Source organism: Engystomops pustulosus, chromosome 3 (assembly GCF_040894005.1).
Source record: "Engystomops pustulosus chromosome 3, aEngPut4.maternal, whole genome shotgun sequence".
Taxonomy (NCBI): Eukaryota; Metazoa; Chordata; class Amphibia; order Anura; family Leptodactylidae; genus Engystomops; species Engystomops pustulosus.
Window position 1 is genome coordinate 23,942,676 of NC_092413.1, and position 27,450 is coordinate 23,970,125.

Sequence of the window (27,450 nt, forward strand, 5' to 3'; positions counted from 1 at the left end):
AGTGACATGTGATTCTCTCTCTGTATATAGTGACAGGTGATTCTCTCTCTGTATATAGTGACAGGTGATTCTCTCTCTGTATAGTATCTCTCTGTATATAGTGACATGTGATTCTCTCTCTGTATATAATGACAGGTGATTCTCTCTCTGTATATAGTGACAGGTGATTCTCTCTCTGTATAGTATCTCTCTGTATATAGTGACAGGTGATTCTCTCTGTATATAGTGACAGGTGATTCTCTCTCTGTATATAGTGACAGGTGATTGTCTCTCTGTATATAGTGACAGGTGATTCTCTGCTCGGTGACAGATCTTTCTATCTCTCTCTATAACTACAAGGTGTCTGGCTAAGGAAATACGTCTTGACCAATCAGTGCTGGTGTGTCTTTGCCGGCAGCCAGTCAGCGCGCTGTGTGCAGGGTGTGGGCGGGGTGAGCAGGCACAGTGTGTGCTCGGGCAGTCTGTGTGTGCAGCGCCGCCTGTGCCCGGGTGATGACACGTCATGGCCGCCCGGCTGTCCCAGTCTCACCTGAAGCTGGAGGCTGAGATTGAGCGCTGCAGGGCTGAGGGGCAATGGGAGAAGATCCAGGTGCTGGTCAGACAGCTCGCACCCAAGGTGCAGGACAGCGCGGGTGAGTGGCAGAGCGTGCGCGGGGCAGCAGGGAGTGACTGTACTACAACGCTCATCCTCCTGCACTGGCTGCAGTGTCAAGGTGACTGGCATGGGGCAGGGGACTTGGCACAGGGCTGGTAGACACCTTTATGTCACTACGGTGCAAGTATCTGAGATGTGAGCCAGGAAGTGACAGGACGCAGCATCTACTGCAGGACCCTCCGAGACTTCCTGATACTGAGATTGTCTCATCACACCCTCATGTATATAGCTACCAGACCTCTGTATACTTGCCTGTCCCCCCTGTATACCTGCCTGTCCCCCTGTATACCTGCCTGTCCCTCTGTATACCTGCCTGTCCTCCTGTATACCTGCCTGTCCTCCTGTATACCTGCCTGTCTATCTGTATACCTGCCTGTCCTCCTGTATACCTGCCTGCCCCCCCTGTATACCTGCCTGTCCTCCTGTATACCTGCCTGCCCCCCCTGTATACCTGCCTGTCCTCCTGTATACCTGCCTGTCCTCCTGTATACCTGCCTGTCTATCTGTATACCTGCCTGTCCTCCTGTATACCTGCCTGCCCCCCCTGTATACCTGCCTGTCCTCCTGTATACCTGCCTGCCCCCCCTGTATACCTGCCTGTCCTCCTGTATACCTGCCTGTCCCCCTGTATACCTGCCTGTCCTCCTGTATACCTGCCTGTCCTCCTGTATACCTGCCTGCCCCCCCTGTATACCTGCCTGTCCTCTGTATACCTGCCTGTCCTCTGTATACCTGCCTGTCGCCCTGTATACCTGCCTGTCGCCCTGTATACCTGCCTGTCCTCTGTATACCTGCCTGTCGCCCTGTATACCTGCCTGTCGCCCTGTATACCTGCCTGTCGCCCTGTATACCTGCCTGTCCCCCTGTATACCTGCCTGTCCCCCTGTATACCTGCCTGTCGCCCTGTATACCTGCCTGTCGCCCTGTATACCTGCCTATCCTCTGTATACCTGCCTGTCCCCCTGTATACCTGCCTGCCCCCCCTGTATACCTGCCTGTCCTCTGTATACCTGCCTGTCCTCTGTATACCTGCCTGTCGCCCTGTATACCTGCCTGTCGCCCTGTATACCTGCCTGTCCCCCTGTATACCTGCCTGTCCCCCTGTATACCTGCCTGTCGCCCTGTATACCTGGCTGTCGCCCTGTATACCTGCCTGTCCCCCTGTATACCTGCCTGTCCCCCTGTATACCTGCCTGTCCCCCCTGTATACCTGCCTGTCCCCCCTGTATACCTGCCTGTACTCTGTATACCTGCCTGTCGCCCTGTATACCTGCCTGTCCCCCTGTATACCTGCCTGTCCCCCTGTATACCTGCCTGTCCCCCTGTATACCTGCCTGTCGCCCTGTATACCTGCCTATCCTCTGTATACCTGCCTGTCCTCCTGTATACCTGCCTGCCCCCCCTGTATACCTGCCTGCCCCTCTGTATACCTGCCTGTCCTCCTGTATACCTGCCTGCCCCTCTGTATACCTGCCTGTCCTCCTGTATACCTGCCTGTCCCCCTGTATACCTGCCTGTCCCCCTGTATACCTGCCTGTCCCCCTGTATACCTGCCTGTCCCCCTGTATACCTGCCTGTCCCCCTGTATACCTGCCTGTCGCCCTGTATACCTGCCTGTCGCCCTGTATACCTGCCTATCCTCTGTATACCTGCCTGTCCTCCTGTATACCTGCCTGCCCCCCCTGTATACCTGCCTGCCCCTCTGTATACCTGCCTGTCCTCCTGTATACCTGCCTGCCCCTCTTTATACCTGCCTGTCCTCCTGTATACCTGCCTGTCCCCCTGTATACCTGCCTGTCCCCCTGTATACCTGCCTGTCCCCCTGTATACCTGCCTGTCCTCCTGTATACCTGCCTGTCCTCCTGTATACCTGCCTGTCCCCCTGTATACCTGCCTGTCCTCCTGTATACCTGCCTGTCCTCCTGTATACCTGCCTGTCCCCCTGTGTACCTGCCTGTCCCCCTGTGTACCTGCCTGTCCCCCTGTGTACCTGCCTGTCCCCCTGTGTACCTGCCTGTCCCCCTGTGTACCTGCCTGTCCCCCTGTGTACCTGCCTGTCCCCCTGTGTACCTGCCTGTCCCCCTGTATACCTGCCTGTCCCCCTGTATACCTGCCTGTCCCCCTGTGTACCTTCCTGTCCCCCTGTATACCTGCCTGCCCCTCTGTATACATGCCTGTCCCTCTGTATACATGCCTGTCCTCCTGTATACCTGCCTGTCCCCCTGTGTACCTGCCTGTCCCCCTGTATACCTGCCTGTCCCCCTGTGTACCTTCCTGTCCCCCTGTGTACCTGCCTGCCCCTCTGTATACATGCCTGCCCCCCTGTATACCTGCCTTTCCTCCTGTATACCTGCCTGCCCCCCTGTATACCTGCCTGCCCCCCTGTATACCTGCCTGTCCCCCTGTATACCTGCCTGTCCCCCTGTATACCCACCTGCCTGTCCCACTGTATACCTGCCTGTCCCACTGTATACCTGCCTGTCCCACTGTATACCTGCCTGTCCCCCTGTTTACCTGCCTGTCCCCCTGTTTACCTGCCTGTCCCCCTGTTTACCTGCCTGTCCCCCTGTGTACCTGCCTGTCCCCCTGCCTGTCCCTCTGTATACCTGCCTGTCCCCCTGTATACCTGCCTGTCCCCCTGTATACCTGCCTGTTCTCTGTATACCTGCCTGTTCTCTGTATACCCGCCTGTTCTCTGTATACCCGCCTGTTCTCTGTATACCCGCCTGTCCCCCTGTGTACCCGCCTGTCCCCCTGTGTACCCGCCTGTCCCCCTGTGTACCCGCCTGTCCCCCTGTATATTTGCCTGTCCTCCTGTGTACCCGCCTGTCCCCCTGTGTACCCGCCTGTCCCCCTGTGTACCCGCCTGTCCCCCTGTGTACCTGCCTGTCCCCCTGTATACCTGCCTGTCCCCCTGTATACCTGCCTGTCCTCCTGTGTACCTGCCTGTCCCCCTGTGTACCTGCCTGTCCCCCTGCCTGTCCCTCTGTCCCCCTGCCTGTCCCTCTGTATACCTGCCTGTCCCCCTGTATACCTGCCTGTCCCCCTGTATACCTGCCTGTCCCCCTGTATACCTGCCTGTCCCCCTGTATACCCGCCTGTCCCCCTGTATACCCGCCTGTCCCCCTGTATACCCGCCTGTCCCCCTGTATACCCGCCTGTCCCCCTGTATACCCGCCTGTCCCCCTGTATACCCGCCTGTCCCCCTGTATACCTGCCTGTCCCCCTGTATACCTGCCGTCCTTTGTGTCTGGTCCTGTTACTGGTGCCCAATTTCTGGATAGGTGCCTAAGGTCTGTGCCTGTCCCAGTTATAGGTGCTAGACCTCTGTATAGGTGCTAGACCTCTGTATAGGTGCTAGACCTCTGTATAGGTGCTAGACCTCTGTATAGGTGCTAGACCTCTGTATAGGTGCTAGACCTCTGTATAGGTGCTAGACCTCTGTATAGGTGCTAGACCTCAGTATGGGGTCCTGACCTCTGTATAGGTGCATGAATGTTGCATGTGCCTCACCTCTGTAAGTGCCAGACCTCTGTGTAGGTGGCCATTACTATACCATTTGTGTATCCTCCACACCTGCATGGGGCTCCAGAGAATCGGGGATCACTGGAATGACAACCCTCATCTTCCCTGGTACATAGATCTTTCTAACGACTCTCAGTGGAGTTGATGATTATGAAAGCTTTAAAAATTACCCGTGCTTGGTGCCCCCAACAAAACCACATGATGTCGGTCACATGACCTCTCTCCATAGAGCGGCTTTAGCTGTAGAGAAAGAACTACAAAAATCAGATTTGCGCTGGTTACCACTGGAATGGGATGCGTGTCACCAGACACGTCCTGGGGGTATGTTCACGTGTGTCAGATATGTATGAGTGGCCATACACTAGATAAGTGACCGCTATCTCAGCCAACTCCCCCCCCATACACATGCACACTCGGCACTACTGCAGATATGTGACGGTGTTTATTAGATCTGCATGAGGATAAGATTTGGGCTAACCCTCAGCTTTTTTTTGGCGCTACTTTTTTGCACCCAACTAACTTAAAGGGGTTTTCCACTTTTAGCAAATAATTGATATTGTTTGTGTATTTAAAAGTTATACAGTTTTCCAATACACTTTTTGTATCAATTCCTTGTGGTTTTCTAGATCTCTGCTTGCTGTCATTCAACAGGAAGCTTGTTTGCAACTGCACCTGTGTGACATCACATGACCAGGGATATATAATGAGCCATGCACCTGTGTGACATCACATGACCAGGGATATATAACGAGCTGTGCACCTGTGTGCACACCAGGGATATAGCGAGCTGTGCACCTGTGTGACATCACATGACCAGGGATATAACGAGCCGTGCACCTGTGTGGCATTACATGACCAGGGATATAACGAGCCGTGCACCTGTGTGACATTACATGACCAGGGATATAACGAGCCGTGCACCTGTGTGACATCACGTGACCAGGGATATAATGAGCCTTGCAGCTGTGTGACATCACATGACCAAGGATATGACAAGCCATGCACCCGTGTGACATCACATGACCAGGGATATAACAAGCCATGCACCCGTGTGACATCACATGACCAGGGATATAACAAGCCATGCACCCGTGTGACATCACATGACCAGAGACCGCCGTTTATCCACAGGAAGTAACCAACGAAGCTTCCTGCAAAATGACAGCAAGCAGAGATCTAGAAAACCACAAGGAATCGGTACGGAAAGTATATTGAAAAATTAAAGAACTTTTCACTACAAAAACAATATAATTTTTTTTTTTGCTCAAATGGACAACCCTTTTAAAATATTTGGTCATTTTGGTGCAGAAATCAATATATAGCACTGCCCAACGCTTTCACTATAGTCTTTATTAAAGGATCAAAGTCTTTACCATCCAGAATTCAGATCACCAGCGCAAACAATGCAGATAGTGAGTCAGCAGGGGATGCTGGGAGATGTGAAGTTTGAATACTACAGAATTGTGAAGGAAGGAGAGGCTGCTGCAATATTTGATATTATACTACAGTATTGTTACCACATATTGATATAGCAGCGCAGTTTCGAGAAGAACAGATAAATAAACACTATCTATGAGCAATATTCACACCCTGCTTGTGTACCTGGTGTATACCCGCCTCCTCATAGACTGGCATCTCCAGCTGCGGGCACCAGACACTGTTTGTTTTACTGTAATCAAACATGTCTCAATAACTCTGCAAGGTGCAGACACAATGGGAGTCATTACAGCCAAGCACAATGACAACAAATATCATCCTTCTCGATAATGTCGCACAAGGCAGGGCGGTGTGTACTGAGAATGTACCGAGCATGCACACAAAGTCCACCACCGCCATATACCGTATTTTTTGAACTATAAGGCACAGAAAAAATCCTTTGATTCTCTAAGAAATCAAAGGTGCGCCTTATAGTCCAGTGCGCCTTATATATAAACTGCACTTACAGACAACAGCTGCCTTGAACTAGGCACAGGTCTGCCACCTGCTGGTCATTCATCCTTATAATCAAGTGCGCCTTATAATCCGTTGCGCCTTAAATATCAACCCAAACGTTTTAGCAGGCATTCATTGAAGGTGCGCCTTATAGTCTGAAAAATACGGTAGTACTCCCTTATGTCAATGATGTATGTATAGGGCAGTGATGGCTAACCTATGGCACTGGTGCCAGAGGTGGCACTCGGAGCCCTATCTGTGGGCACTCAGGCCATCACCAGAGAGGACTCCAGGTATCTTCCTGCAGTCCCAGACAGCCCAGGACTTGCTGTGCACAGAGCTATTTTAAAGTGACAGCTGTACCTGGGACTATTTTCTGCTTTATTGGTGTCCTCAGGGGCTGGTAACAATGAAAACTGTGACAAAGAAGGGAGTATAAATCACAAATTAAATTTCTGTGTTGGCACTTTGCGATAAATAAGCAGATCTTTGTTGTAGTTTGGGCACTCGGTCTCTAAAAGGTTTGCCATCACTGGTATAGGGTATAGGAAAAGCAGATATTGTGCTATTGAGTCAGCAGCGGGGTGCTGGGTGATGTAAAGTTCCACAATCCACACTATTATGTAAGCAGATATAGATTAGAAAAGGGAATCACTGTAAATCAGGATCTGTTGAGAATACATAATTAAAAAAAATAAGCACACTTTTCAGATCTTTTTTTGGGGGTTGTCTGAAATAATAAAAAAGTCTCCATCACCAGAAATTAACACAGAATTAAAATAAAAATGATGCTTACAGATTTTATTCCAGCACTGCTGCTCTGGGTTCCCCTACTGCATACAATAATAACGTGCCATAGTTTTAGAATTCCTGTGGTGGTTTTTCTTTGGCCTCACTTCCATTTACAGAGAGATTGCAGTACTTATGTGAGGTGTAAGGTAAGTTACCGCCACTGCCAAGTAAACAAAGCCTAGGAGGGGGAGCCGCAGAGCAGCAGCGATGGAACAGACAAGGGTTAAAATTTTCAATTTTAGTTTTTAAGTTTCATTTTATGACAATTCCTTTAAAGGACACTCCAGAAATGTGAAAACAAGTCTGCCGCTGCTTCTGCTCCCTTTCTGCTTGGCTTCAACTATAAATTTGTAGATTTTTATAACGATAAAAGGGATACACAGCAGAACGCAGAACTGACAACTTTATAATCTACAGATGAATTATATACATCTCATGGCCTGGGACCAGACAGTTCTTTTATTTTTGGATTTATTAGATGCTCTTTTTAGAAGTTGCCGAAATTTTATGAGTTTGACCAGTAATAAAAAGTAATAAAAAATTACTGCCAAAATTATCTACTCGGAGCTTAGAGAGTCGTTATCATTACAGTGTAGTGTCTTTTTTCCAAAGGATTTTTGGAAGCTACCGTATAAACTGTAGTATAAGTCGACCCAAGTATAAGCCGAGGCCCCTAATTTTACCACAAAAACATGGTAAAACCTATATATTTTTTTTTTTACTCGAGTATAAGCCGAGTTTGGTTTTTCAGCACATTTTTTTGTGCTGAAAAACTAGGCTTATACTCGAGTATATATGGTATCTTGTATCCACACAGAGGGGCACAGTTAATTAATCTTAACTTTTAATTATTGAAAACTTAGGCCGCGTTCACACGTGGAGTTTTTTGCAGCGTTTTGAAGGCATTTCAAAGTCTTTTCAAAACACAACACAAATTGGACAAAAACGTGTCAGAAACACATTGGGGGGATTTATTAATTGCAATTAATAAATTTATTAATTGGAAAGCATAGCCCGATGCATTAAAGTAGCGCACGGCTGTAAGTAACTAATGCGCAGACGGAACTAATCAGTCGGGCGACATAAAAATAGCGACACAAATGAGATATGCGCCAAATCTTACATGGGATGCGCCTGTTTTTCTTTTGTTTTCAGACCATTTTTTTCCTGGTCTGTTCTGCGCCAAAAATTGCGCCTAAAAAAGCCGACAAACAAAACATAAATTTAGCGGCTGATGTGAAAAATATAGGCCACGCCCACTTGCGGCAAAAAAAAAGGCAGACGAGTCAGGATAGTCGGAAACATCTGTTCTTTCTGGCGCAAATGCATTATAAATGATGCGCAACACTTTTGCGCCAAAACATGAGTTCTCGACACTTTTTTGGTGCATGTACAATAATGGACTGAAATCTAAAGAAAAAGAAAAATAGGCGCAGCCCTTGTAAGATTTTGGCGCACATCTCATTTGTGTCGGCATTTTTATGGTGCCCGACTGATTAGTTCCGTCTGTGCATTAATTACTTACAGCTGTGCATTACTGTAATGCATCGGGCTTTGCTTTCCGTCAAATTTTGGATGCCGACTGTCGAGGTTGCGACAGAATTAGTAAATCCCCCCCAATGTGTGAACGCAGCCCAAGTCCAGACCACATGCAACAGTCAGTACAATATTTTTCCTGACATCTTTAGAGGCCGGAGGGGGAGTGTGACTTTAGGTGGCCTTATCTTGGGCTCTATAGTTCCTAGAACTATGGTTTTGGTATCATTCCTGTACATAGTTCCTGTCTATTTTGTAACTTTCCTTATCTCTAGTTCTGTAGATCAGAGAACCACGAGCCTAAAGTGATTAGAAAGATGAAATTCTTATCTTTAATATGATACGAGCCACATGTTTTGAAGGCTCAAGAGAACCTAAGATATACTGGAGGCACTTGAGATGACGTAACCCCCTCAGCCTCTAAAAGTGGCTCACCTCAAGAAAATAAAATGACTCATCTCAGCTCTTTTCCATACGACTTAGGAGGTGGGGGTTGAAGCTGGTCACATTAGGAACACCAACTGTTTCTTTCTCAATGGCTTTTTAAGAAGTCATCAACAGGTCCCCATGTGGACAATTCTTCATAGTGTTTTGTAGATGTCACCAGATTGGATCAGCAATGTGATGGGAGTCTGTGGGTTTCTGACCCTATCTAGGTAAGATCTGGGCGTCCGTGCCAGGCGTATTCCTGTGTATGGGCAGGTGTGGTAGGATCTCCACTTTCTGGACTTGATGTACAAGTTTTTCCCCCAGGGGCAGCTACACTGTAGACCTGGCAGTGACTATACAGCGTGTAGAAGCTTGCCGGACCTGCACGTAGTTTCCTCATAGATAAAGTATTTATGTTTTTTTTTTTTTTGCCTGGTGTTGTACGGATGCACTATGCTGGTTTTCCCGCCGTGCCTTGGGTTTTGTATTTAGCCCATTTTCCATTTAATAGTTTTGAGTTGCCTTTTCTCAGCTTTAAGCAATTTTGTCACTTTTACACTTACGGTACCCTGTTTTAGAAAAGTAAAGTACCCTCCTCTAACTCCTGCTTCCTGGGTCCCTCTGGTACTGCAGGTCATAGCCTGGACTCTGAGGTGTCACAGAACCCATGTTAGCCTCCCCGGACCATGACACCATCTGACCACGGGACATTACCGGTACTTTTTGTCCAAAAATCTGTAGAGGGGCCCTGTGATTCCCTGGCCAAATACCGTAAGCGTAAGTTCACTTCCTTTTTTGGTTACCAGCTCCAGAAATCCCTTTAGACCCCTTAATGAAGAGGCCTGAAAGGCTTTATTAAATGGCTTGAATTTCCGTACATATCGGTTTAAGGGGTATCATTTTTTGTGCACACTACCTTAAACAGTTTTTTGTGTTCATTTCATGACAAATAGGACTAGTTACAAGTTTAAAAACGTTAAAGGATATTTTCATTTTTAGTTCTTTTTGGGGTTAAAGTTACAAAAAGTGTAAATCACTTTGATATATATATAACATTAAAAAAATTGTAAAAGAACTCAAAATGACTTTTATAAATTTATTCCCATGTGTGTGATGCACATATGTTATAATAATGTATGTGCAGTATGGGAAAACAGGGTGAAAATGGCAATGTTTTTCATAGTGTAGTAGGGATTTATTTGTACAATTTTATTGGGAAATATCAATGTACAGTATATACTTGAGTATAAGCCGACCCGAGTATAAGCCGAGACCCCTACTTTTACCACCAAAAACTGGGAAAGCCTATTGACTCGAGTATAAGACGAGGGTGGGAAATGCATTGGTCACAGACCCCCCCAGTATATAGCCAGCCAGCCCCCTATAATATACAGCTTGCCCCTAGTATACAGCCTGCCCCCAGTAGTATACAGTCTGCCCCCAGTAGTATACAGCCACCCCAGTCTGCCCCCAGTAGTATACAGCCACCCCAGCCTGCCCCCAGTAGTATACAGCCACCCTAGCCTGCCCCCAGTAGTATACACATACCCCCAGTAGTATACAGCATGCCCCCAGTAGTATACAGCCAGCCCAGAATAAAAATAAAAAAACAAACCTTATTTACTCACCCTCCGCTGGCCCTGATACGCAGTGCTGCTCCCCCGATGTCATCGCGGCTTCTCTTCTGTCTTCTTTAACATCGTGCTGGGCGCCGCCATGTTCTTCTCCCGGGCGGCGCCTAGTATGACGCGCCGCTGCTGACGTCATACTAGGCGCCGCCCGGGAGAAGGACATGGCGGCGCCCAGCATGATGTTAAAGAAGACAGAAGACGGGCGCTGAAGCAAGAAGAGGAGCCAGGAAGCCAGAAGAGGAGCCGCGATGACATCGGGGGAGCAGCGCTGCGCATCGGTGCCACCGGAGGGTGAGTATATAAGTTTATTTTTTTTTTTAGTCCATTTATAATTATTTTTTACAAGTATTGACTCGTGTATAAGCCGAGGGGACGTTTTTCAGCACATTTTTTGTGCTGAAAAACTCGGCTTATACAGTACATGATTATATACAGTATATATATCTATATATCTCTATCTATCAATATATATATCACACCACCGTCTATAGAGCTACTCGATTCACTGGCGCTATGCTCTGAGGAAAGGAGAAGGCAGAAGCGGTAATGAACCATTTTTGCCTTCTTCCTAGTGTTTCTGTCAGTCAACCAAAGACCGATCCTGCTCCCGCGATCAGCGAGGGATCAGGAGGAAACGACAGTGTAACCAAAAGATGCCACTACAGACACGAGCCCCACAATAGCTGAAAAATTAGACGCCGATTGGCATTGAGTTAAGGCCCAAGGCTGGCAGCACACGTGGCATTTTGAACCCTTTTTTGATTCGACTTTAAAGGAAACCTACCACTTAAAAGTGGTAGGTTTAGACACATATACATGGCACCAGCTCAGGGTGAGCTGGTGCCAGAGCATATTTTTGTTAGGGGAACAAAGCCCCTATCGCCGTTTTATAAGTTATATTAACTTATAACTTGGCGCACCGCACGTGCCCGTGCGTGCGCCGGATTCTAACGTGCTGGAGAGGCGGTGACGTCACCGATCTCCCCGGCACACGCGCGCCTGCGCAACTTAGCACGGGGAAGCAGGCGCGCGTGTGCCGGAGAGCTCGGTGACGTCACCGGCTCTCCAGCACTTTAGAATCCGGTGCGCCGAGTTATAAGTTAATATAACTTATACAACGGCGATAGGGGCTTTGTTCCCCTAACAAAAATATGCTCTGGCACCAGCTCACCCTGAGCTGGTGCCATGTATATGTGTCTAAACCTACCACTTTTAAGTGGTAGGTTTCCTTTAAGCAGTCCGTTAAAAAACGCATGCGTTTTTGACCGGTTTTACCAACTATCTTAATTAAAACGGGTCAAAAACGGATGCGTTTTCAAAAAACGCATGCTTTTTTTAAACGGACTGCTCAAAAACAGCCCAAAAACGGGTTCCAAATGCCACGTGTGCCCAATAAAGCACCACTGAACCAAATGAGTTGACCCAGTTCTGTGCCTTGGAATAGAACCATTTGGACTCTACTTCTTGTACTCCATATACATTCCTGATGCCTGAGAGTGATGCCACGCATGCGTTTTTGACAGGTTTTACCTATTATCTTAATTAAGACTGGTCAAAACCGGATGCGTTTAAAAAAAAAACGCATGCGTTTTTTAACGCATTCGTTTTTGGACGGACTACTTAAACGGACCAAAAACGGGTTCAAAACGTCATGTGTGGCATCAAGTATTGTCTTTCAGGATTCTAGGAAAGCAGGGTGAAACCATTTATAGTTACCTAGATGGCACAATGCTTTTAAGACTCAGAAATAGTTATAGAAATCTGAACAAAGTTTTGGATTTTTTTCGCTTGGAGTTCAGTAGCTGTGTAGAAGTCACTGTGGAAAACATGAGAATCGTCTGTTTTTCCACTCTTCTTGAGGTAAAAACATTTTTTTTTTTTTTTTTTTTACTCAAGTCAATTTTTTTCTTCTTGCATGGACACGGTGTAGTAGCCCGGGAGTGTGTTGACATGTTTAATATTAAGAAGTTGTGGGTAGACTGGAAACAAGCAGGGAGGGCAGGAATAGCCATCTGATACAGGAATACAAGGGGCCACGAGTATGTGATTCATGTTCCATGCAGTCATGGGAAAACTTCTGACTAAAATTTCCTTGACAAATCATTCTCGGTGACTAACGAATGTGGATATTACAAGTTTGTGCTTGTGTGTACACAGTGCACTGATAGAGGCCTGCCTTCCATTCAAATGGCAGCATTATATGGCCGTATAAACAGTGGCTGCGGTGGTGAACTTTGGATATTTACACCAGCAGCAATCATTTTATTACTCTGACAAGTCCCGGCCCTGGTTAACTCTTATTTTACCAGGTTAGGGACAATAGAAGGACCTTCTGTGTGATAATCGACATTCACATCGGACATATTTCCTTACAGGCCTCATTACCTCATGTGTTTTGTAATGTGTGTTGGGGGGAAAGATATGAGGTAATTTACCAATATACATGCAGTAATAGTTCTGCTCCGCTTTATTAATAAGTAAAATGAAGCCTCCTGTCTTTTACCTCATAAGACAGACATTCCTGACCATAAAATGGCTGCAGATGGAGGGTCATGTGATTTTATCTGTCCATGAACAATTTCCCTGCCAGGACCTTATGATAGTATTCATGAATATAAGATTAATGTCCTGGCATGGTGTTTGCTTTTGGACAGCTAGAGATCACATGACCCTCCATCTGCGGCCATTTTATGGTCAGGAATGTCTGATTGATGAGGTAAAAGACAGGAGGCTTGGTAAATTACCTAATATCTTGCCGCCCACACTAAGGGTGAAGACGCACGTAACGCATTGTCTGCGTTTGAAAACGCAAACGCAGACATTGCCGCACCCTCCGGGGCGGCCCGCGGCCCGATTGCATCGGCGTTTCTATGGAAACGCCTGCGTTCGGGAACAAGCCGCCAGTGTTTTGCGCCGGTGGCTGCATCGGTGGGTGCGACTTTGTTTGCGTTTTCAAATGTAGACAAAGTGGTGCGTGTGGCACCAGCCTAAGGGTGATGCCACACATGCCATTTTTAGTCAAATACCAAACAATGTGGAGCGTTGTCCAATGCACAGTAGGTAATATGTTAAAGTCAATACACTAGAAATAGAATTGAACCAAGGAAGAAAAGGCTAGTGTGTAAAGGCTAAAAAGTCGGAAGCTTTATTACAAATCACAGAAATAGAAAAATTGTCACACATGCATATTCTTAAAATGCCATTTTTAGTCCATTTTAAGCATGCGTTTTCAGTCCGTTTAAAAAACGCATACGTTTTTGACAGTTTTTGTCATTTTTCCCAACTATCTTAATAGATAAACAGGTTGTAAGCTGCCAAACGCAAGGTAAATGGCCAAACCTGTCAAAAACGCATGCGTTTTTAAACAGACTGAAAACGCATGCTTAAAAAACAGACCAAAAACGCCATGTGTGGCATCACCCTATGGGTGAAGACACATTTGGCGTTTTTAGGTCGTTTTGGGGTCGTTTTTAGTTAGTGCGTTTTCAGATCGGAAAAAAAACGCATGCGTTTTTGAAAAACATGCGTTTTTAACCAGTTTGAATTAAGATAATTGGTCAAACCTGTCAAAAACGCATGCGTTTTTTACGATCTGAAAACGCACTAACTAAAAACGACCTAAAAACGCCACGTGTGTCTTCACCCTTAGACTTTTGACCTGTCCTGTATTTCTGACAGAAGATGTTCCCCCTTAAGAAACTGTGCATGCTTGGCCGTGGCCAGTGTGCATGTGTATGAGGTATTGAAGATGTATTAAACCAAAATGACCAGGAGTTGCATACAAAGCAACTAAGAGAGTCCAAAAGCAAATATACAAAAATCAAAATTTGGAAACAAAAAATTGCACAAACACATGGCAAGCATCATGCATTTTTTTAAAGATATTTTTTATTATCGTTTACACATAAAAAGACTTTTATAGAAGGCAAAAATGCACTAAACCAGAGTAATCCACACAAGGAACATAACAGTTAATAGACACTGGACTTCCTCCATCGCAGAACAGATGCGGGTTTGTGTTAGTTTTACAATGTGTTCATCTTGCATGTAGAAATGTTGTGTTATCCTGTTACAGTCATGAAAATAGCTGTATAAATTTTTAATACTTGATACAATTAAATATAATGCGTCATCTGATCAACCAGAAATTTCTATTATATGTCCCTTGTTTCAGCAGAGAAGCAGAAGAAGATGGAGGATCATATGATGCTAACTGTCCATGAGTAGTCTACCTTCCAGGACCTTAAGCTTTTATGCATGGATACTGATAAAGGATCATTGTTATATCCCTGGTCACATGATGTCACACAGGTGCATGGCTTGTTGTATCCCTTGTCATGTGATGTCACATAGGTGCTTGACTTGTTGTATCCCTGGTGATGTGATGTCACACATTTGCACGGCTTGTTAAAACACACAGCTCTGATTACTCTCTGTGATATAACAAGCCGTTCACAGATGTGACTTGACATGACCAGGGATGTAACGAGCCGTGCACCTGTGTGACATGACATGACCAGGGATATAACGAACCGTGCACCTATGTGACATCACATGACCAGGGATATAACGAGTCATGCACCTGTGTGACATCACGTGACCAGGGATTTAACGAGCCGTGCACCTGTGTGACATCACATGACAAGGGATTTAACGAGCCGTGCACCTGTGTGACATCACATGACCAGGGATATAACGAGCCGTGCACTTGTGTGACATCACATGACCAGGGACCGGTTTTTATCCACTGGAAGTAAACAATGAAGCTTCCTATAGAATGACAGCAAGCAGAGATCTAGAAACTGCAAGGAATTGATACAGAAAGTATATTGGAAAATTGTCTAACTTCATATTGCACAAACAATATAAATTTAATGCTGAATAAATGACCTTTCTTATAGTTTGGTCATCAGTACATTGAAAACTTTGAACTTTTGCCGTCTTTTGGTTCATTAGTTCACAGCAACAAAAAGTTTGCTGAAGGGAAGAAGTTTCACGAGTTGAAGTCGTTTCTCGAGGAACATTTGCCTGGTTATGAGGAAGTTCTCGCTTACAGATTAACAGCATAAAGCACCTCTTTAACTTTCTAATTTGTTCTAATGCTTTTTTTATGCTTTTTCGGATCATGTGTACAATCCCGAGATCAGATGCTTCTTCGTTGTGACTTTTTTTCTTTTAACCCTTTCCTCACAGATGACTTTACGAACCTGCTTCTGGCCGAGGCGCTGCTGGAGCTCTCTCTGAGGGAGAACGTTGCCAAACTCAAATTCTCCATTCCATTAACCGAGAGCAAGGAGCCAAAACTGCACCAAGCCAAGAACTATCTAACAGGCATACTAAACAGAGGCAAACTACCAGTAAGTGTGTTTTACAGTAAACCCCCTCCCTGGACTGGGATTGTACATGTTGTTCGAGTCTTTAGTCATGTCTCGTATTCAGCAATTTTATCCCATTAAAATTTTCTTCCAAACTTTCTCCGAGCTCGGCCAGGAGGGTTGTTAATGAACGCTGCCTCTGCAAGTTTTCCACAACTTGTTAAAGAGGAGAAGGAGGAGGCGAATGGTTTGGAAGCACATGATTAGGGCCATAGGGTGTAGTCTGTCCGTCTATTTGTAGGATGTAGAATTTCATAATACCGTATTTTTCGCACTATAAAGGCGCACAAAAAATCCTTTGATTTTCTCAGAAAATATACGGTATTTATGAACCGTACTTACAGACAACAGCTGCCTTGAACCGTGCACAGGTCTGCCACCTGCTGGTCATTCATCCTTATAATCATATGCACCTTATGATCTGGTGCGCCTTATATAAGAACCTAGATGTTTTAGCAGGCATTTATTGATGGTGCGCCTTATAATCCGGTGCACCTTATAGTCCGAAAAATACGGTAGGTTGTGTAGACATTTGGTAAAAAAATGTAATTCGTATCGCTTCGGGTACCAGCTATGAGATAAAGAAGGGTTGGACGGGACAGTGAGATTATTGTTTTTTGCTGACTTCATAGTTGGACGTGCCAAGGGTTAATTATTTAAATTAATGCTCCTCGTTTTACGGTCCCTGGGAGACTTCCAGATGTTCCATGGGAGATTGTCTTGTGGACACTTACAAAAGTAGAGCACCCAGGACAGGACATTCATGTAAAGGACATACTTGGGATGTCACTGAAGCATCCCCAGAGTAAGCTACACTACAATCCATTCCGACTACTTATCACGAGAATGGGAGCCGAATTATATGGAGAACTGGGTTCCCCATGGAGTGTCAGGAAAAGCATGTGCCCTGCTGCCCCATTCATATGTATGGGACTGACTTTCTCTTACTGCTCACATGATGGAGTGAATGGAGAAGTAGGATGCATGCCTGTTCTGCCACTCCACCCATAAGTTAGCACGGCAAACCTGTTCTCTGGAGAGCTGGAGTCACAGTCTTGTAATTGTGGGGGTTTTCCGTGGTCGCACCCTCGCTGATCAGCTAGTTATCCCCTATGCACATAACTTAAAGGGGTTTTCCCACCAAACAAGTTAGGTCCTATCCTAACTTGCTGATCGGTGAGGGTCTCAGGATTGAGACTCCAACAGATCAAGAGAATGGGGGGGGGGTCTGATGGGGTCTGGGTACATCCGTCGGACCCCTCATCAATCCCCGGATGAGTGCAGCAGGCGGCCGCGCATGTTCGTCCTGCTCCATTCATCTCTTTGGAGCTGACGGATATTGCCAAGTGCCCCATTGGACCCCCTGTTCTAGTGATCTGTGGGGGTCTCTGATAATCCTCTGGATAGGGCCTAACTTGTTTTGTGGGATAACCAGTTTAAATTCTTGGGACAACCCCTTAATGAATCTAATTTATGGAACAAATTATGTCCCACATATTAGTCCAGCAGCAATTGACTTTGGACAGTCCATGAAAACCGGATTATGCGCTGGTGGATGAGACGGGTCCATGAAATCCTGCCGGCGCATGGTCCTTCAATCATGGACAGACCATGGTTTTGTTCTGCCGGCCTTAAAGTGATTATCCTGATTTAGAAAAGCAGTCATATATTTCTCACTGTGGACAACCCCTTTAATAATTACTCATTGACATTGAAAAACTAATTTTGAGGTGTGTTTTACCCTTCTCTCTTTGATTTCAGCGCCCACAAAATGACATGACATGCATCTTATATTTTGTAACATCACACATTTAGCCCTAGTTATGGCATGAACAATCATATCTGTGAGGAGTGGTCTCTGAAAAAGGGTGGGGGCGCTGATAAGACCCCCATGCCCTATTACTAAGTTGTCCAACCATGAGTGCCACAGTACAAAGCAATTGACCATCACTTTGGTGCAGGGTGGGCGAGCTTCACCAGAGGGGGTCTCCCTCCATGACATGTATATGGATGGGCAGTATTTCTGTAACTTTCTGACATATTGCTTCCTTACTAGGCCTAGTTACATGAGAGCCGCTTTGTAAACGGAGGTTTTACAGCATGTATTATTACTGTCAGGCACATGCTGATTGTCTAAATATAGTGGTTTTTGAATTTTGTTCTTGTAGATGGTTTATACCAGAGACATCTGGTATGTGTACAGATATACAAACTCCAACTAGTGCAGGAGGTTGTGTAACATGTCGCCTCTCCCCTAGTAATACAGACATTTCATATCTTTTGGGCATGTTGCAGTAGGGTGACATTTAATTATACTCTTATACAATGGAAAGGTCAATGTCTGTCACAAGCTGGGAACACTCCTCCCCTACTGCCGTCTCTGTTCCCTAATACTGACCAGTTACACATTTTGTATACCATGTTGTGACAAAGTCTATGTCATCTATACCCCTGACCGGATTTACATTGACCCAAATACTACATTAGACAGGTCACTGCTTCCCACAAGTCCAACAGACTCCTCTCCAGCTGCTGTAATTGTTCAGCTACAGGATTTGTATACCGTGTCCTGACAAAGTCACTCTTATCTATACCCTTGTCTGAATTTATAGGACCGAAATACAAGACAGGTCACTGCTTTCCACAAGTACGACACACTCCTATCCCACTGCTGTCATTGTTGACTAACGTTGACAAGTTACAGGTTTTGTATTCATGTTCTGGCAAAGTCCCTGTCATCTATACACCTGTCCGAATGCACAGTATCAAAATCCAAGACAGGTCACTGCTTCCCTCAAGTCCAACAGACTCCTCTCCAGCTGCTGTAATTGTTCCCTAACATTGACTAGTTACAGGTTTTATATACCATGTCCTAAAAAAGTCCCTGTCTTCTACACCCGCATCAGAATGCAAATTACCAAAAAGACTAGATGGGTCACTGCCTTTTGCAAGTACAACACACTCCTCTCCCGCTGCTGTCATTGTATCTTAATGTTGACAGGTTACAGGTGTTGTATTCGTCCCTGTCACCTATACCCCTGACCGAATTTACAGGACCCAAAGGCTGGACAGGTCACTGCTTCCCACATATTCCACACACTCGTCCCCTGCTGCTTATATTGTTCCCTAACATTAAATATTGATGACAAATTCCCTCTCATCTACACCCCTATCTGAATGCACAGGACCAAAAAGACTAGACAGGTCACTGCCTCCCACAAGTACAACACACTCCTCTTCCGCTGTAAATCTTAAAATGAATCTGAATAGAACATTTATTCCCTTATATTAATAGGATTTTCATCCTCAATAACCTATTGTCTCCTGCAGCCTCACTGCATGACAGAAGCGCTCCTGATCCTGGGGAAGTTGCATTACTGCGAAGGATCTTACCGGGATGCCATCAGTATGTACGCCAGATCGGGATTCGAACATCTGTCTTTAGATGATGAGCCCCTTTATAAAATGCGACTTTTCGCAGAGGCTTTTGTTATCAAAGGTGAGAACGGAATAAAAACAGATTTTGTTTTTTAGTATCTTTTTTTTTTAATATAAATGTCTATGATAATTTAAAGGGCAACTCCAATCTTGATCCTGGTTTGCATCACCTTTTCTGCTGTTATTTGTCATTTACAGTTCAGTTCCTATAAGTAAGCCCCCTCTATTTTGGGAGTAGCAGTTTACTGTATGTGAAAAATAGATTTATATTACGGTACTTCATGTAGAGACTATCCTCACACTGCTGTGCACTGAGCACTCTTTATAGAACCAGTCCACAGCTCCTCCCCTCTGCTCTGAATGACTGCTGTACTATGCTACTAGATTCCTTCAGCTTTTACTGACAGCGGAGGGAAAGGGGCCTTGGAGCTGCCCAAAGCAGGGGGCTAAGAACACAGCAGTGTGAGGACTTACCATGCAAGGTATAATAATAATTCTTTATATAGCGCACACAGTCAAACAGTTCTTGAGAACTGCTGACAGATTTCCTTTAAAAGCCCCACCCTCTTCTTGAACAAATTTTGAAAAATTTTTTACACATTTTTTTTACCCTATCCTTTCATTAAAAATTACTTTCTGGACCCAAACTTTTTTTTTTCCAAGTTTTTGTAGTTGTTTGGAGTTGGCCAATACTTGTTCAGACAGAGCTGTTTTAGATCTTTATGTTTCTCTATATGTTTTATGGCCTGTTTTTATGTCTTCGTATATATAGAGCAGACGTCTACAGTCTACAGACCTACATATAAACTGTTATAAATACTGTATATATTACTGCGCTGTTTAGACTTTGTACAGAATAAAGTATACTTGTTTTTTTTTTAATTTAAACATAAACATTATAAGTATCGGATGAAGACTCCTGTTTTGTCAGGTTTGACTGAATATGAAATGTGTACGAGGCCTCTGGAAGGTTGGAGGAGATAGAGTTTGGGTATTTGGATTTTAGCCAATGTCCCTTCTCCCAATCACTGTATACACACTTCTATGGTTTTTATCAGGTTATCATCCACAGACAAACAATGAAGGTTCATATTCAATTAAAGCAAGCAGAGGCTTTAACAAGCTTAAAGTGTAGCTAAACTTGGTTAAACTTGGTCACAAAATTGGGTGAATGAATAGTGTAGACGATAATGGTAAACTTTGTAATATAATTTATTACAGAAATCTGCTCCTGTGCTATTGTTTTCCTCTACCTTTCTTCCTTATTTAAAGGAAACCTACCATCTTGGATCTACCTGATAAGCTATATCTGATGGTAGGTTGGTTTATAGAGTCAGAGCCCTTCCTTATTTTGTTTAAAATTTTAACTTTAGGAAAAATTTTATCTTTTATTTAGGCATATTTTCTCGAGAGGCGACTGGGGGGTGGAGTAGCAACACTGTGGAGGGTGAGCGACCACTACAACACACCCCAGTAGCCTCTCTCAATCCCATCCAGCTTGCTGTAGCAGCAGTCCCTCCCTGCAAAGCTTTGGAGTCGAGGCCCAGCAGCTCATAGCTGCGCGCCCTAGACTGCAAAGCCGGAGTTGTGCGCATGCGCCGTAGCTCCTGCTTTGGAGCCGAGGCCTGGCAACCCATAGCTGCGCGCCCTAGTCTGTGAAGCCGGAGTTGTGCGCATGCGCTGTAGCTCCAGCTTGGGAGCCAAGGCCCGGGAGCCCGTAGCTGCGCACCCTAGTCTGTGAAGCTGCAGTTGTGCGCATGCGCTGTAGCTGCGCGCCCTAGTCTGTGAAGCCGGAGTTGTGCGCATGCGCTGTAACTCCAGCTTTGTACACAAGGCCTGGCAGTCCATAGCCCTAGTCTGTGAAGCTGGAGTTGTGCTCATATGCAGTGAGCTGAAGACAGGTGGGAGTGATCGAGAGACGCTACTGGATCAAAGAGTAGCCGTAGCTCCAATGCCACAGCATGGCTACTCACAGCCCCAGCAGCCTCTAGAAAAAATTTGCATAAATAACAGCTAAAATTTTTACTAGGTTCTGCTTTATTAAAAGTTTAAACAAAATAAGGACGGCTTTATAAAATAACCTCCTATCAGACCTTATTAAATAGAACCCAGATGGTAGGTTTCCTTTATATCAGCTTTCTGTCCTGTATCCACTGCCAGCTGACAGATGAAGGAACCTGATGAGGTGTCTAATGCCTGAACTGTATACACTATCCAGGTACTGTCTGTCATCATCAATGTTCTGTAGGAATGTAAAAAAAAAATTATCTTTAGCCTCCTTATCTGTCTGTTTTGTACCTGGTGTCTGCCTACTACATATGAAAAAAGGAGCAGAAAAAGAGGCACAGAGAAGGCGATTTGCTTTATGAAGTATATTACAAAGTTTACTATCATCACATGCTATTATCTGCAATAAAAAAATAAATGACTTCTAAGGTTTAGTTACACTTTTATCTAAATTCATTACATTTCATTACTAAAACTTAAGCCCAGCGGCTTTACGTTTGGATACGTGAAGGTTTATCACTCGGTAGCCATCAGTTTACTTCTTCGCTTGGGCTCCCGGCAGCTGGGAGCTAAAAGTACATCTGAAATCCCAAGAGGCTTCTGTGCGGAAACCACAAGGGTTAAACCGTTGTATGTAAATACAAAGGTTTGTACTGTACTAAGTTTATCAAAAAGTACTGGATGACCCTGCATCACAAAACTTTACAAAAACTGTTTCATTAACACATCACTGCTGCAAAGGCTTGAACCTTTTTTTTTTTTTAGTTTTTAACATATGGAATTTTGTGGTTTCCTAACAAAGAATGTAAAAAACTTTTGTCATTTATCAGACTTACAATGCTCCCCGGTATGTGGAGAGGTGTTTTCCTGTTGTGTCTCAGTGATTGCTTGTTGGGCTGGCTTACACAGGGGCATTGAAATTTAAGTAAATGAAAAAAAAAAGTCTTTAAGGAAATCTACTACAGGTATATTTTTTTAAATGCACTTACTGGTGGGCTCTGCTGCTGATCCTGGAAAAAAATCTACTTGAGATGATATTCAAATATAGCTCAGGTGCTACCTCCACGTCATAGCTTACGCCCGGCGGACCACCAAATTATAATTATGCACACCTCCTCCTTAGCTGGCCCCCTCCTCCTGCCTCCGAGAGCTGGTGATGTCACCCTCGGCACTTCTCGCGCATGCGCGTTATATACTTCACTCGTGCGGGCAGCTGTTCTATATGAACGGTCCGCCAAACGTAAGCTATGACGTGGAACTAGCATCTGAGCTTCATTTGAATATCATCTAAAGTTGATTTTTTTGGACAAAAGCAACGGTTTTGGTGCCTAACCACAATGGGGCTTATTTAAGGGTCTGTGGACGCCCTTTTGTCAGACTTTCCTACGTTTTTGGGTTTTGCGCAACTGTGACATATATTTAACAGGGGAATGTGTCACACTCGATAGGTTTTTGGCGCATCTGCACTGGCTTTCATGCGGCACAAATCGGGGGGGTGAGCCGTCACACGATCCGACTGATTCGGACTGAGCGCGGGATTTAAAGAGGACCTGTCACCCAAAATTTCGGCACTAGGAGCTGCTTACTAAAGAGGCGCTGCCTCTTCCCCGGACCTCCCCGCTTGCTCCATAGGGTGGCGGTGCACCAACCCGCCCCCTCATGAATACATCGGACAGCTTTGTACCCCGCCACAGTGTTAGATAGCGTTATCGGAGATTTCTGGTAACGCTATCCTTCTAACACTGCAGCATTTGTTCAAGCACTAGGAGCTGCTTACTTTAGTAAGCAGCTCTTAGTGCCGAAAATTTGGGTGACAGGTCCTCTTTAACATTCAAATTGTGTCGCAAGACAATGCACTTACATGCACCGGAAAGAAGGAGGTGAACTCCGGCGGAACTGAGCGGGGAAGCGGCACATGCAGGATATCGGGTGCACGATCTCAGTGAATCACGGCAATGCTAAGTGAATCGGAAAATGCACTTTCGGGGAACTCCTCCGGATGGATAAGCAAATGTGCCCCTATATGTTCCAGGATCAGCAGCACAGAGCCCACCAGTAAGTGCCTTTAGCTAAAAAACCTCATATACCGGTGGTAGATTCTCTACCATTTCCAAAATCACCCCACCCCTAAATGAAACTTTATATGCTGAAAAGCAAATTGCATTTCAGGACGTAATTCACACGTAATTGAAACAAGGACATTGGTCAAGTCCACTGATTTTATGTCAAGCAGTCCTGACTTTTTGTGGGAAAAAACTAAAATCTAGAATATTTAGAATTTTACATTTCTGGAGCTTTTTTTCCTTGGTAAGGACCGGCCAAAGGTGTCTACTCTGCTCTTCCTGTTCACAGCACATGCACGCTCAGCTGAGTTGTTCCATAGTTTCCAGAGAACGCATCATTGTTGGTCTGATTTAAGCATGCAGGGAAAGTCTGGAGAGATCGCTTAGGGCTGATAAATGTCCATTGTGTATGTCTATACTATGCCACAGTCACATGAATAAGATCTAGTCTTAGTCTGGGCTGTAACAAAAACATTGGTTTGTGCTGGTATTGCAGCTGAGATGTATAGAAGTGAATGAGTTGCAATAGTGCACATCACCTATGGTCTGGAGAGGAGCTATTTTTGGATTACTACTACAACTTCTTGACAACCACTTTATAGGAAATCTACCATCAAAATCCATCATGATAAACCAGGGACACTTACTCATAGATCTAGGCACCAGGACTGTGGTAATCTTCATATATTTGTTATCCATGGCCTCCTTTCACCTAAAATAAATGTTTATAATTATGCTAATGATCCCGGAAGGCTATACCAGAGCCCCTCCTAGTTCTAGCTTCACAAGCTGATGTTACAATGTTCAGCAGCACCTCTCAGACTCCATCCCATGCACCCTTAGCAGCATTGAGCACACAGTGAGGGGGTGGGGATGGGTGGGGGGGGGAGTACGGTACTCATGCACAGCATAACAGCCTGTGAATCTGCAGCACAGAGGGCTCTGAAAACAAGTCCATAGCCTCTCTGTCTCATTAGAATCGTTTTAAAAGTTAATACTAGAAGGAAGGAGGCCACGAATAACAAATATAAGAAAATGACCATGATCTATGAGTAAGGGATTTTTCACATTGGCGTTGTTTTTCACATCCATGGTTCAGTGATTTCCACGGATGCCTCACAAAGCCATTCATTTCTATGGGTGTTTTCACTTTGGCTTGTATTTTGACTGATCCGTTGTCCGTGAAAATAAATTATGAAACGTGTTCTATTTTTTTTCACGTATGCGGATCACAGAAGGCAAACTTTTTTTTTTTCACTGATGAGGCTGAAAAAACCTGGTGTGATGTTTTTAAAGCAATGTTGAACCTTCAGTTTTTTTTTTGCGGACACGGAGACAAAACGGATGCATCACAGATGCAAACGGAAGAAAAACGGAAACCCGACGGATACAAAATGCAGCGGATTCGTAACTGAATGTAAAAGAGCCCTGAGTGTCCCTGGTTTATCCTTGCTTGAATTTGATGGTAGAGTTCCTTTAAAGGGGTTATCCGGGTTTTAAAAATTACTTAGGGCCGGGCTGGGGAGGGCTATTTAAACATAATAAACATGTACTTACCTCCTCCGGCGCCACCGATGTCCTGCGCCACGGTCCCTTCAATCCGTGGCGCTGTTTGTTTACAGGGGCACGGAAGCCGCGCACAGGAAGCTTCCGGTCCACGATGTGGCCGGCTCCTCCCATCTGTCCCTATCTCTCAGCGTTTTAAGCGCTGGGAGATGGTGTCAGATGGGAGCTTCCGGCCGGCCGGAATCTCCTTGTGCGCCCTTATAGTGAAACCGGCGCACAGAGAAGACCGACCGTGGCGCGGGACATCGGCAGCGCCGGGCGAGATGAGTACATGTTTATAATTTTTAAATAGCCCTCCCCAGCCCGGCCATAAGAAATTTTTAAAACCCGGATAACCCCTTTAATTAGGACGTAGATCTATATATTAGAAGCGTGAGAGGGTTAACTACCTAAATTTTATCCTGGTGATTTTGGATGGAAATGCCGGGGACGCTGCTCAACTCTCCGAGGCTTTAACTGTCTTCTTTCTTCTTTTCCCTTTGCTGCTCTGGGATTTGCGCTGCTGTCAGATGTCGCTTGTGACGGCTCCAGATCAATGGAATCTGATGCTTTTTACGAATATCTTTAAAATCTTGCTCCCTATCTGCTGCTCTTCACTCTCTGCTGCATCTACCTTGAGACAGGAATCATGGAATGGTATGTAATGACCCCCGGGGGAATTCTGCATGTATATACGTGACCAATCCTGCAAAATAAGCCAATCATGTGAAATCAGTAGCGGGCAAGTGATGATGACACTATACAAAGGTTTTACAAAGAGAGAGTGCATTATTGTTATTTTGTGTTATTGGTTTTTAGTTTAGATTTCTCCTGATTTAGTAGGCAAGGTGACATTCTTGGTGAATTCAAATGCAAAATCATCCGGGCCTTTCACTCTGTGTATGGGTTTTACATGACTCCCCATATCTCTGTTCATTCTAAGACCCTATATACAGTTTATATATACATAAACCACATCCACCTACATACCTTGTCCTATCACAGGCCAATAGGATGTCACTGGAAACAATGTCCCCCATATATCAGAGAGAAATCTCCAAACACCCATTTCTTATAAGACCGCTATATACAGTATCATGAACAAACTCCATCTTAAAGTAAATCTACACATGAGTGAAGTTGCCCCCTACTGTATTGAAATCTTACAAAATTGGTGTCAAACGTTTGTGATAGGTTTGTGCAGCAGAAATTTCCGTTTGTGCCACTATAGTTTTTAAGATATTAATAAAAGTTTTGACCTTTTGGCCTTTACAACTTGCTTTATATCTTCAGAACAAAAGCAGCACAAACAAAAATTTGAGCAGCACAGGAGTAGCACAATTGATTGGCTCTAGTTTTGTTTGATTTGGGCAAAGTGTGTGTGTGTGTGTGGGGGGGGGGGGGGGTGGCAACTTCAAAATCTGTCTTCAAAATCCACCATGATAAAGCAGGGACATTGCTCATGGATCCAGGAACCGTGACTGTGGTAATCTTTTGTGTTGTTTTGCCCCTTGGTTTTTAGTTAATACTTTTAGGCAGTTCACTGTACAGTACAATAAACATAATAAAATTATTCTGCAGGTTAGTACGGTGAAGGAGACACCTTATGTTTTACTGCTTTAGCAAATAAGTACACTTTTTTTAAGGAAACCACATTTGCCTGTGTCGCCATATTCTGAGAGCTATAAATTTTATTCCTTAATCAAAAGATGATTATTAGGGCTTGTTTATTGCGGGATAAGGTAACAGTTAGATTGGTACTATTATAGGGCACATCTAATAGACCACCATACATGGCAGACACAAAGATCTTCATCAGACCTCCGGCTCCAATGACAACTCCCTGCCACCCTGTGATCGCTTTGTGGCGGCCCGTGGGAGTGACAGAGAGAACCCCGTGTGCTTGATCACAGCAGTTTAGGAGTTAAACTGCCCGGCAAGAGATCTCCCAGGCTGTATGTTACTGTTGGTATTGCCACTGTCAGCAGGACGAGATAGATCGTCCTAATGCGGAAAGTACTCTCTAATTGGGATTATCAATCTTGTCCTGTGGCATTAACCAGTTAAACCAGTGACCTATATAGTTCCTTAATATGAACCCCAGATTAATGGGGTTCCAACACACAGCACCCCCAAAATTCAGCTGTCACAGCAGCTAATAAACAGGCGCCAGAAGGCACCAATCAATGGTTAAAGGGGTATTCTCGTCTGGGCATTCACATTCAGTTTCATTAATCTTCCACATATAAACATATCTTTAATTGGATGTTATTAAAAAAAATGTTTCTGTGTGAAGATAATTTCCCATAAATGTAGCCATGTTGTCCCTTAGAAACGAGATGGCTTCCTCGGTTACGACCACGTTACATTTAGGCAGCAGTGGCCAGACATGCGCTATTGATTCCTGCCTGGCCTCCTGGATTCAGCAATCATTACCACAGGACGGCTGTAGGATATACAGTAACTCCCGGACATTTAATTTACAAACACCTTTTGTTCCTTTGTGCAATTACTCCAGCAGA

At 44.9% G+C, this 27,450-nt stretch overlaps 1 protein-coding gene across 4 annotated transcripts in view; it reads left to right on the top strand.

Moving 5' to 3' along the window:
• The first annotated feature begins 418 nt into the window (after window positions 1–418).
• The window catches only part of TTC7A (tetratricopeptide repeat domain 7A), a 265,076-nt gene continuing 238,044 nt past the window's right edge, over window positions 419–27,450 (top strand). For 2 of the 4 annotated variants that reach the window (XM_072140303.1, XM_072140306.1), the window contains exons 1-3: window positions 419–713; window positions 15,694–15,857; window positions 19,206–19,374. In XM_072140303.1, coding sequence (XP_071996404.1) covers window positions 503–713; window positions 15,694–15,857; window positions 19,206–19,374 — 544 coding nt within the window. In that variant the 5' untranslated portion in view covers window positions 419–502. Of the gene's footprint in view, window positions 714–15,693; window positions 15,858–19,205; window positions 19,375–25,458; window positions 25,586–27,450 lie in introns of those variants that run through there. The other 2 variants (XM_072140304.1, XM_072140307.1) reach the window with 2 other exon arrangements.